This window comes from Chenopodium album, chromosome 7 (assembly GCF_948465745.1).
Source record: "Chenopodium album chromosome 7, dcCheAlbu1.1, whole genome shotgun sequence".
Classification (NCBI taxonomy): Eukaryota; Viridiplantae; Streptophyta; class Magnoliopsida; order Caryophyllales; family Amaranthaceae; genus Chenopodium; species Chenopodium album.
The window spans coordinates 56,659,043-56,671,457 of NC_137840.1; the positions used below are offsets into that span (position 1 = coordinate 56,659,043).

Consider the following 12,415-nt stretch of genomic DNA (forward strand, 5'->3'; position numbering starts at 1 on the left):
ATCATTGAGGCAGACCTTTTCGGCCTTACAGACGCGACCTTGTTAACCGGGGAAACAATAAAAGTCCCCAAGAACTGGATCCCCAAGAGCGCCTGGTTCAGGGACGAGTGTTTCCTAGCCGCCTGCGGGCTAGGACACACGTTTACCAAACGTATGTGCCTGAGTTTATATCCGCCTGTAGTGTTTTTGTATCAGAATTGATTTATGATATTAATCAATCTCGTTCTTTTTGCAGAAGAAGCTTTAGACATGCTGCAGACGGAGAAGACTCCCAAGCGGTCCTCTGCAGTCATTCGCAAGGAGCTTGCGGAAAAAGCTGCGGCCGCACTCAAGGCCAAGGTAAAAAACGCCTGACCCTCTCTTAGATTGTCCCAAAAGATTATTTTCTCCGGATGCTTACCTTAACTTGGTTATTTTCGCAGGGGGGAGAGGTTGGAAAGACGTTTGAGAAGAATCTCAAACGGGCTAGGGAGGAAACTCCCTCCGTTCTCAACAAAACCAAAAAATCCACCTCCGCTTCAACCCCTGGCGTCTCAGCCGGGAATCAACAGATGCGGATAGTGGGGCGAAACGAGAGGGTAGGCGGCAGCCTGGGCCTCAACCTCGTCAACCCCGTATCAGCAACCGGGGGGTTCACCATGCCTGCAAGCGGTTCCTGCTTGGCCGGCTCTGAAGGTAAGAACCCTTTTGAATCCCCGCTTGAGCTGGGGTGGCCTTTGCGGGTGAAATCCCACTCCCTACAGACGTCATCCTCAGACGGTCGGCAACAGATAGGTGCTGCCTTAGTTTCGCACTAATTTCGTATTGATTATGGTGCAGATCAATCTCCCCGCTGGCCCGACGTCCAGAAGCATGCCAAGGCCATGCTTGACGCTGTCCGCAAGAGGGATAAAGACAACATCCCGGGGATAGAGACGTTCAATCTTGAACGCATTCTATCCCTTCTGGCTGAGGTAAAAGACTTGACAATTTTATTTTTTCCAAGTGCTTTACCCCGCCTGCCATACTAATACCGCTTGCTTTTTTGCAGGCTATGCTGCGGGTAGACGGGAAGAGGTAAAAAGGGCCAAGAAGTCCGCCACAGACGTTGATAATGTTGCTTTATACTCAACTATCGTAAATGAACTTGAAACTAAAGCAATCATAATGACACAGGCGTCTAAAATCTAGCAGCTGGAGGCGGATCTAAAGACGGCCAACCAGCGTGTGAGCGACGCTGAGACGGCCCAGAAGAAGGCGGAGGAGGCCTGGAAAAAGGCGGATGAGAGCGCCAAGAAGGCTAACAAGGCGCTCAAGAAGGCCCAGACGGACCTTGGCACACTTCAAGGTGTTTCTGAAGAGAACACCAACCTGAAGACCAAGGTTGAGAGGCTGAAGAAGGAGGCTGCTCAGGCTCAGACAAACTTTGCAGCAACCCTGGAGGCGAAGCAAAAACGCCTGGTTGCTGAGAGTGATGCGGACAATGACGCCCGCATGAAGATCGCCTTGGCTGCCTTGTACCCAGACACGGATTACAACATCTGGGCACTGGCTCACAGTTATGCCGAGTACGTGGTGTACTTGAGAGATAGAGGTGAGCCAGAGCCTGAGTCCTTTGATGCCTGGATCAACTCCAACAATGAGCCCCTCGCGCCTGAGCTACCTGGTCCAGATGCAGCACAAAATATTCCCTCAGATGATGAGGAAGAGGACCAGGAGGCACCGCCTGCAGGCCAGAAGTGATCTTTCAGCGGCAGTATGCCAATCTCTGTTTTTATTTTTTCTTTTCTGCGGCAGTATGCCAAAAATTACTTTTCCGGCCTGCGTGCCGAGTATCTTTGTATTTACCGGCTATGGAACCGGGTTAATTAACAATTTCTCTTTTCTCCCGGGCGGGGTCCGGTTAACATTTGATCCACTACAACCGTTTTGTTGGGTGGACTTTTATGGAATGCACCGACTGAGTCGGTTTTGATCATTTTGCGTTTGCGTTTGAATTTCAATTTTTGCATTTTTGCCTAACTTATCAAAAGCATGCGGCGATTTTTTGCCTAATTTATCAAAAGCCGGCTGTCCTTGCCCCTGGACGGTTGTGTGGTTGGTTTCAAATGGAGTTGGTTGATTGACTTAGGAACGTCTGATGCTGCGAAGAGCATGATACGTTCGTAAGTCAATCAATCACAATAGTAATTGCCCCAAACCAAGTGCACAGCCGTACACCAACAGGCGTTCCAGTCTCTAACCAGACGGAGTTTGTCCGTCTTGGTGGAGATTGCATAGCCATTGCACAATTCTTTTGCCTAATTGGGATAGCAAGTGCAACTTCTGAATAAATAACCTAAGTGAGAACTTCAGCCGGTGACCGACTGATGCCCCAGGGCATCCGGTATTCGGTAACTTGATCGTTCTTCACAGATCATTCTGGTCAGACGGCTATGAGACCAATTTGGTCATGCAATTTTTGTCGTCTGCATAGATACGTAGAACCGACAGATAGTCTGTTCTCTGCGACGATTGCACCCGGAGGGGTGTCGCCGGACGCCTTTGTCCATGTTCGGACAGGCGATTTTATAAAATGAGCAACCACCGGTCATTTTAGCCTTTGGTCTTGTTTGAGACCGGTTGTATAGCCACTAAGCGTTTTTGTGCTTAATTTTTAATCGGAGCATTGGCCGAACGTTATTGAATTACACTAAGTGTCGAACTTAGTTAGTTAAACAGAAAATCCGTCTGGGTCATTACCTAGGCGAACAGACAATTATTAAGTCAAACTTAGTAAAATAAATAAAGAATCCATCTGAGTACTACCCAGGCGGTTAAGCAGCTATAATCTTTACTAAGTGTCAAACTTAGTTAGTTAAATAAAGAATCCGTCTGGATATTACCCAGACGGAAAAACAAAACCAGTTTGCAAACAAAGTCCGAATTCTCATTAATTAACTCAATGTTTACAAAAAATTTACATTCTCAGAAGTAGTACTTTTTCAAATTGTCTACATTCCAAGTTATAGGCAGGCGCCTGCCGTCTGGAGTTTCCAGGCGGTAGGTGCCGTTCCTTACTTCTTCATAGATCCGGTAGGGGCCTTCCCAATCTGGAGTTAGCTTTCCCAGCTCATTGGCCCTACCGGTTGCTTCCATTTTTCGTAACACTAAGTCGTCAACTTTCAAGGGACGCTTGTGTACTTTCTTGTTATAGGCTCTGGTCATTCTCAGACGGTAAATCTCATGACGCAAGGCGGCATTGCCCCTGCGTTCTGGGAGTGAATCCAATGCCAGGCGCATTGCTTCCCAGTTTGCCTCTTCATTATATAGCATGACTCTGAGAGTCGGCTCGTAATGTTCGATGGGCAAGACGACTTCAGTACCGTAAACCATGAGAAATGGGGTTTCACCGGTTGCCCCCTTTGTTGTTGTCCGGATGGCCCATAGGACATGGATTAGCTCTTCTGCCCACAAGCCACCGACTCTTTCTATTTTCTTCTTAATGCCGTCTGAGATGAGTTTGTTGAAGGCTTCAACTTGGCCGTTTGCTTGGGGCCGGCCGACGGATGCAAAACAGCTTGAGATCCCCTGATCTCCCAACCAGGTTTTTAGCTGAGGCGTCTCAAATTGATGACCGTTATCAAACACCATAGACATAGGTACCCCATATCGGGTGATAATGTTTTTCTAGATGAAGGAAATTACGTCTGAGGTCTTGATGTTCTTAACTGCCTCAGCCTCCACCCACTTGGTGAAATAATCCACAGCCACCAAGATGTAGCGCTTTCCGCCTGGAGCAGGCGTGTAAGGACCTAGGATGTCCATGCCCCATTTTGCAAACGGGATTGGGCTGTGGATGGCCGTCAAATCAGTAGCCGGACGGTGAATAAGTTTGCCATATTTTTGGCACTTGTCACATTTCTTCACCAACTCCTTGGCATCTGCCTCAAGAGTGGGCCAAAAATAATGTCGTCTGGCTCTGACGGCTAGGGACCTGCCGCCTATGTGGGAGGTGCAGAATCCCGAGTGCAAATCTTCGAGAACTTCCTTCTCCTTTTCTGGGGTGACACACTTCAACAGGGGCTTAAGAAACCCCGCCTTGAAGAGTTCTCCGTTTCTCAACTCGGAGCTTGCAGCTCACTTCTTCAGGACAGCTGCCTCTTGTGGCGAATCAGGAAGTGTACCGTCTGAAAGATAGGCCCGGATGGCATCCATACAGGTAGAGCTTCGGTCTAGAATTCCAATGGGATCTTCATAGATGCTTCTTTTTTCCAGAACTTCCCAAAAGACTGACCGAGGCGTATCATGGCAGGCGGAAGATGCCAGTTTTGACAATGCATCCGCCTGGTTGTTTTCCGACCTAGGCACTTGATTCAGATGGAATTCCTCAAGTGCCCCAGCCTCTTCTTTGACTGCCTGAAGATATTTGATCATAGCCGGATGAGTTGCCTCATAGCTTCCCTCATACTGGCTAACGATCAATTGGGAATCAGAGTAGGCGTCAGTTTTCATGGCCCCTGCCGCCTTACACATACGGATGCCAGCTAACAAGGCTTCATATTCCGCCTCATTATTAGAGGCTTGAAACTTGAAGCGTAGTGCATATTCAAATCTGTCCCCTTCAGGAGACTCGTAGATTACGCCTGCACCACAGCCGTTCTTTGTAGAGCTCCCTTCTATATACACTTTCCAAACCTGATCAAGATTATCCGGAGCCACCGGACGGGTCATTTCAACAATGAAGTCGGCAAACGCCTTACCTTTCACTGCCTTTCTTGGTTCGTAAGTGATTTCAAGGCTTTGCATTTCAATAGCCCATTTCAACATTCTCCCGGATGACTCCAAGGTAGACATTGGCCGCTTGAGTGGCTGGTCGGTGTAAATCACTACCGGATGTGCCAAAAAGTAAGGCTTCAGTTTTTTGAATGCCATATACAAAGCAAGGCCAAATTTTTCAACCATGGGGTACCGGAGTTCAGTATTTTTGAGAACATGGCTAATGAAGTAAACCGGGAGCTGCACGCCGTCTCGCTCAGCAAGGAGAACGACACTGAGAGCATGATCTGAGACGGCTAAATACATGTACAACGTCTCCCTAGGCAAAGGACTGACCAACCTACACTACAAGAAAAAGGTGAATTAGCAACTGATTTTTGCGACTACCATAATAATTAGTTGCAAAAATAATTTTAGCGACTGAATAAGACGAGTAGTCGCAAATTTTGCAACCGAATTTGCAGTAGTTGCTATGCGGTCGTTAATTAGCAACTGATTTTTGCAACTACAATAATAATCAGTTGCAAAAAATATTTTTGCGACAGAAAAAAAACGAGTAGTCGCAAAATTTGCAACCGAATTTATAATAGTTGCTATGAGGTTGCTAATCTGCGACGCTCTTATAATAATTTGCGACTAACACGGTAGTCGCTACTATTATTTTTAATATTTATTAAAAAGAAATAATAAAAAAAACCCTTAGTATAATAAAAAAAAACCCTTAGTATAATAAAAAAACCCTTCGCCAAAATAACAAGAACATCAGTATTCACCGTAAAAAACAAGAGTATCATACTCTTCCTCAACAAAAAGAAAAAAGTTTAGAACCTCAAAGCAAGCCAGCCATCACCTTCATCTTCCTCTACTGCTGTTGCACCACCACCACTTCACCTAGGTTAGTACGCGTTCTTCTTCTTCCTACCTTCCATTCAATCTTTCTCTTACTGCATTATGTCAATTGCGAATTTAAGGTTTATCTTTGATTTTTTTGTCCAATTTTTTATTTTAATTTTTTTCAATTGCGAATTGATATTAATCTGATAATTGATTGAATTGCAAATTGGTTTTAATTTGATAATTTCACAGATTCGAGAATTATTCTTGAAAGTTTGGTCGAATTAAGTAACTAGAATTAGGAAGAGCCAGACCCCATTGATATCTTATATCAACGAAATTTCGTTGATATAATGACAATCTCGTAATAAGTTGGAACATATTCTGAAACCCACATGAAAACTAGTGGAATGCTTACGTGGACACCGTTGGAGCAATTTTTTAATCAAATCTTGTAACGGCACTTATGTGGACGGAAAAATTAACGTCGTTTCATCTACTTTATAATTGAGATCAGATCTAAAATTCCAGAGGAGAGAGAATAACAAATAAGTGATCTTCATAAGAGGAAACGATGATTATCGGCGGTGGATATTCCAGTAGTCGGTACCACTGCTGCTCAAACACTCAAATCAATACTTCTATTTTCGTCGTCAATTCGCTACAGTACTTACTAATTCACTTTTTTTTGCAAATCAGACCTGAATCATTTAATTCAAGTAGTAGCAGACCTTTTCTTAGTTAGGTAAAGTTGTAGCAAAATAAATCCAGAATCCATCCTCACGTTTTTGCTAATAAAGCAATACACATGATTATTAACAAAATGATGAAATCATCCAGGTTTACATATAATTAACCAACTAAGTAACCAAAGCCAATGAACAACAACACAATTATTGACAATTAAAGGCAGTAATATATTACAAACGTCCTGCTTCAATAGAATTTTGATTGCTGGATTCAAATTGAAATACAAAAGACGAATTCATTGTTTGCAATGCATATAATCCTCGAAACCGACAATTTGTGAATCGAATAATACCTTAATTTTGAGATCGGATTCAGCTTCTACCCCGTCGTCTTCAAAGCAATTGAGCTCACTCTTGCTATCCTCGAAACCATTATACAATGTGAAAGTCCTTATTGATCATCAACAATCCGAAGTACGACCACTTAATTCAGTCTAAATGAAGATGTCTTGTAGCAAGAACCATTAATGACCATCTTTGCGGTAGAGAGAGAAAGCTCCACACATTTTAGGGTTTTGAAGAGAGAGAAAAATCCATTAACGACGTTAACGTCGTACATACAAGACTCCAAACCAAAACGGTGGACAAGAAACGGGAAACATTGGGCGTTCATTTCTCTTCCAACTTTGTCCTTCATTTAATGAGTGAACGGACGACAAAGCCCCTATATCAACGCGGCTCGTTGATATAGGATATCAATTTGGATTTGCTCAATTAGGAATTAGTATTTCTCAATTATGTTTATGGGTTATTAGGGGCTATTCTTGAAAATAATACGTAATAAGTTAGTTGAATTAGGAATTGCGAATTTTAGGGTTTATTGAGTTTTTTTGTTCAATTTTTTATTTTAATTTGGTTTCTATTGCAAATTGCGATATAATAAACTACTGGAATAAGTCTCAATGCACATTATGTAATAAGCGGGAATTATCAAGTATCCGAGTGATAACAAGGGGAAAAAAATTTGCAAGATTACAATGAGTTTATAACAATACAAGGCCTTAGTGATACTCTACTTAAAACTGATCCAGAGTAATCTTATAAGTGTATTGCTTTAGTTCTCGGTTGTGGCTTGAATGCCTTTATCCTTCAGCAACACGATGGTAGACGGCTAGAGAAATTAATCAATAAATATTCACTTAGGAATTAGAACATAAGAAATGCATAATTGATAGATAACTTGGCAATTAGCAGTCTTGGCACTTTGAATTTGGAGTCTGAACAATGCCTCATTGAACTCACTTTATCGTAGCCTTGGAGAGGAGCTGTATGTATATATGGGCTATGCCTTCTGATTGTCCAGTTAAATAACCTCACCTTTAACAATGATGGCTGGCTATTAGCTTGCCTCTTACATATCCTACTCTCTTGCAGTGAGTAGGGACACCTTGTTTTCATCTAACATTGAATAAGATGCAGGTCTTACACTGGGTGTTGATGATTTCTAAGCATGTCTTATCTCTCAGCATGATGAATAATCTACAAGTGCTACTCAATTTACGTTTTTGTTTGGCAATCCTGATTACTACTGTATATTTGATATAGTTTTGTTTCAAATTTTCATGATTTAGTGGCTTCTCGTTTCACATTGTTCTTTTTAACCCTATTACTGACATGTTTGAACCTTTTTCTATTATTATTTGAACTTCTGAAGTCCTGCAAGTAGTGGACTCCCAAAGCTTCTTGAAGAGTTAATTTTCTCTAGTTAATGATATGCTTCCGAGTTTCGGCAACCTCCTTTGGCATAGTTCTTTCTCACAAAAGTAGTTATAGATTCCCTACACACATCAGTTTGTATAAATTCGATCACGAATGATGGAATAGAGAAGAGAATATATGTACATGTTTATATCAGTGTACCCTGCACTTATCTGGCTTTGCCGATAATAACTCAGTGACATATTATCGGAACGTATTCGATCACGAACTTGCAGTGTTATTGCTTTTTACTCATGATAGATTTTCTTGAAAAAAACTGTATTACACAGCCCTTTAATGTTAAGGTTCAACTATGAAATTTCTTCTTAATTGTCATCTTTTTTCAATTTATCTCGAGTACATTGTAATTTTGGTTATTTTCTATGTATTATCAGGAAACTATAGCTAAATTTGCTACACCATGTATCATGATGATACCATCAGCAAGAGTCCTTGTGACGATCCAGGTAATTCATTTTGCTCTATAGATTCTTTTGAATGGAATTATAGATTTAATTAAGGTGAATATTGCTTTAATAATATATTATATGCTAAGTGGATTGTTTACAACAGAGGAATATGAAAAGCTTCATGCTTGACTGTTTGTTAACTTGTATATATTTTGTAATATAAACTTGATGTGTTTGTAGCATGCATATTGTTTTGACATGAATTGTTGGAACTGTTTTCAATTTATGAACAATACAAAGATATACCAACCTGTGATAACTTAAAGGTAATAGCATATAATTCACATTATGCTACTCCATGAAAATCAAGACTGTAAGGGCTGCTTCCGCTTAGTGTTAATCATTATACTTGTGAATTTAGCTCCACTTTTGAACTTTTTTTTTTTATAGGAAAAGCTACTTTTGAGTTTTGTTTTTGAATATTATAATTAATGTAAATTTTGGGTTAAAATCTGTTAGAGAGAATTAGTTTTTGTATTAAAGCTTTTATATTTATGTATATTATATGGAAAATTTATGTATATATATATATATATATATATATATATATATATATATATATATATATATATATATATATATATATATATATATTAGGGAGCAATTACAACAACATATATATTGGCGCCAAAATTTATTGCAGGAATATGAATTGCAAAAGGGCTTGGATATTAGACGAATATAATTATTTATGTAAAAAAAAGCGACCTCAGAGAGACCACCTATGTTAAATAAATGGTCTCATTATTTAAAAAAGAAAGACCACTCATATAAAATAGGTGGTCTCAGTATTTAAATCCAGAGACCACCTATTTAAAACATTTGGTCTCTTATCCCTCTATATTAATTTTTATTAAACTAAAAAAAGATACCATCAATTTAGCTAGGTGGTCTAAGGTATTGTAAAGTTAGACCACTTTTAATATTGTGGTCTCTTTGGCCAAAGAGACCTGTGAGCTAGAGACCACGCCTAAGGTAGTCTTTTTGTCCATTTTGATATGGTCTCTTTGGCCATTTTTGTAGTAGTGGAAATTGCATAAAACTTGGAGAACTGAGTTCGATGCTAAGGCTAGGAGAGAATTTGACAAAAAAGCTGGGGACCGACTTAGGGGCACATTGAACCAAGTTTACAAAATGCCTCTCCATAAGGAAGTTAGTTTCATGACTGACACTGTTCGAGCTGAATTCATAAATAAGCGTAAGCATCCTGATTTTCTGAAACGTTCTAACCAAGCAAGAGATAATTGATTATCTGGCCAAACATTAGAGAAGTTTGACCCTGGCCATCGCCAAGGTAGCATATCTACTCCTCAAGTGGTTAAAAAAATGGTAAGTGTATGATTTTAGCAGCAAACTTATGATTTTATATAAGATTGAAGCAAGTAGAAAATTTTGTTGTATTTTTTTTAGTGCTAACAACTTCTTCTAATACAAGGCAAAGAAAAAGGATGGAATTTTACCAACTGCTGCTGAAGTTTATGACATCACTCATTCTGTTTGTGTGGGCAATTATGAAGTTGAATTGATGGGTGACAAGTCTCAAAAAGTCATGGTATGAGTATACTTTTATATTTTGCTAAGATTACAAAAAAAAATATATATGGTAGTTAATGTTTGGAGATATTATAGATTGTTTATTTGTTTGTGTGATTGAGTTGGAGGATGAGAATGATTTGCCGGCATTAATCATATGATTAATGTGGTATGGCACAATGTGAATTGAGACAGGTTTATTTTGAAGCCATACCCTATAGGAGGGGATTCTTCAATGCCGAAATTTTTACTAATAACTGATTACATAAATTATTTTGCCATAATTGTTGCATTTTTTATTTTAACTTCTTTTTTTTTTTTTTTTTTTTTTATTTGATGTTTTTAGTCTTTTTAAGTTTTAACATTTGAGATCATAGTTACTAATACATATCTTAATGCAGGGAGAATATATGGAAAAACTTGAGGAATATAAGAACAAAGGAATTGAGATAAACCCCGACAAAGTCTATTTGGAGGTTGTAGGTGGGCAAAAGAAAGGAAAAGTCTACGGTTTAGGGAGTGCTTCACAAATGTATTACAAGAGTGATCCTACTTCTCAATCTACTGCATCATCTTCCACTCCTTCCATGATTTCTCAATTAAGTTCTCAAGTTGACGAACTAAAGAAGATGGCGGAAGAAAACCATAACAAGGTAGAAGAAAGCCAAAAAATAGCGGCAGAGACCTTAAAATGTGCTAAGGAATTCGTCGAAAATCATGAGATCGAAAAAGCTACATGGAAGAAGGAAAAATTAGCTATGCAAAAAACATTGCAGGAAATGGCATCACTTGTAAAACAGGTTTACCGTCCTTATAAGCCTCCTACGCCTGCAGTCACCCGCTCTCGTGATACAACTAAGTGATTTTTATTTTCTTGGTGGTAATTTTATGAACAACTGGTCTTTTACATTGTCATTAATTCTTGTTTGAAGTAGCTTTTTTTTATATGGGAGGTGACTTTTGGAACAATTAGTCTTATGAGTTAAATATTGTTTTTTAATACATTGATACAAAATTGATTGATATTTTGGATATTTGAATAAAATTAACATTTTGATTATTTGAATTTATGCGTGGGTACCTTTTTTTTGTGATTGATATTGGTTGTCGCTAAATTATGGTCTCAAATATTGATCGTCAGTCGTAAATATTTAGCGACTGCAAATTTGGTTTAGAGACTGATTGGTTAGTTGCAAAATCATTAGTCTCAGTAGTCGCAAATCTGTCACAAATAATTAGTTTGTAGTCGCAAAAATTTGTTTCGTAAGTAGTTGCTAATCTATCGCAAAATACATTAGTCTCAGTAGTCGCAAATCCATCGCAATTAAACTAGTCTCCGTAGTCGCAAAAGTTTATTCTCGTAGTCGCAAAAGTTTGGTCTTGTAGTCGCTAATCCGTCGCAAAAGTAGTCTTACAACATTGGTCTAAGTAGTTGCTAATCCGTCGCATTTTACGACGGACAATAATTTAGTTGCTAAAATTTGAAAGTTAGTCGCTAAATGGTAGTTGCAAAGGCGTTGCAAATCCGTCGCTAAATTTGCGACTGTGCAAAAATTAGTCGCAAAAAAGGATTTGCGACGAGGTCTTTGGCAACGAACCAAAGTAGTCGCAAATCCGTCGCAAATCCATTTTTGCGACGGATTTGCGACTACTTTGGCCGTCGCTAATTACCCTTTTTCTTGTATAGGTAGAGAATGCAAATGTTCCTTCAACTTCTGGAATGCCACCTCAGCATCATCCCCCCATTCAAACCTGGTCTTCTTCCTGATTGCTTGGAAGAAATAAAGACATTTGTCGCCTAACCGGCTGAGGAACCTCCCCAAGGCGGCCAGGCAACCGGTGAGTCTCTTAACTTCCTTGACAGAACGGGGTGACTTCATGTCAATCACCGCCTGTATCTTTTCGGGGTTAGCCTCTATCCCCTTTTGATCAATCAGGAATCCGAGAAACTTCCTAGACTCAACACCAAAGACGCATTTCTTTGGATTCAACATGACCTTATGCCGCCTGAGGGTGGTGAATATTTCTCGGAGATCAGCAAGGTGATCCGTCTGTAGCTTGGATTTGACTATCATATCATCAATGTACGCCTCCACATTCCTCCCAATTTGATTAATGAAGACCGTATTAATCATTCGTTGGAAAGTGGCAGGCGCGTTATTCAAGCCAAACGACATCACAGTATAACAGAACAACCCCTGATCAGTGACGAAGGCCGTCTTCTCTTGATCCTTTTTCCACAGGGGTATCTGATGGAAGCCGGAGTAGGCATCCATAAAGCTCATCAAGGCGTGGCCGGCTGTAGAGTCGACCAGACTGCCGATCTTTGGGAGCGGGTAACTGTCCTTTGGACACGCCTTGTTAAGGTCTGTGTAATCAACACACATGCGTCAG

General features: G+C 40.1%; 1 protein-coding gene across 3 annotated transcripts; it reads left to right on the top strand.

The window, feature by feature from the left end:
* Nucleotides 1-5,505: 5,505 nt before the first annotated feature.
* LOC145637955 (uncharacterized) lies at nucleotides 5,506-11,038 on the top strand. Of its 3 annotated transcripts, none has more exons than XM_081688948.1 (5): nucleotides 5,506-5,632; nucleotides 8,414-8,485; nucleotides 9,512-9,817; nucleotides 9,924-10,040; nucleotides 10,423-11,037. In XM_081688948.1, exons 3-5 carry the CDS (start codon nucleotides 9,815-9,817, stop codon nucleotides 10,882-10,884), a joined length of 582 nt encoding a protein of 193 aa, XP_081545074.1. In that variant the 5' UTR covers nucleotides 5,506-5,632; nucleotides 8,414-8,485; nucleotides 9,512-9,814; the 3' UTR covers nucleotides 10,885-11,037. The 3 variants fall into 3 exon arrangements, with proteins under 3 accessions (XP_081545074.1, XP_081545075.1, XP_081545073.1); XM_081688949.1 differs by having other exon boundaries at nucleotides 9,515-9,817; XM_081688947.1 differs by lacking the exon at nucleotides 9,512-9,817 and having other exon boundaries at nucleotides 10,423-11,038.
* Nucleotides 11,039-12,415: the final 1,377 nt, after the last annotated feature.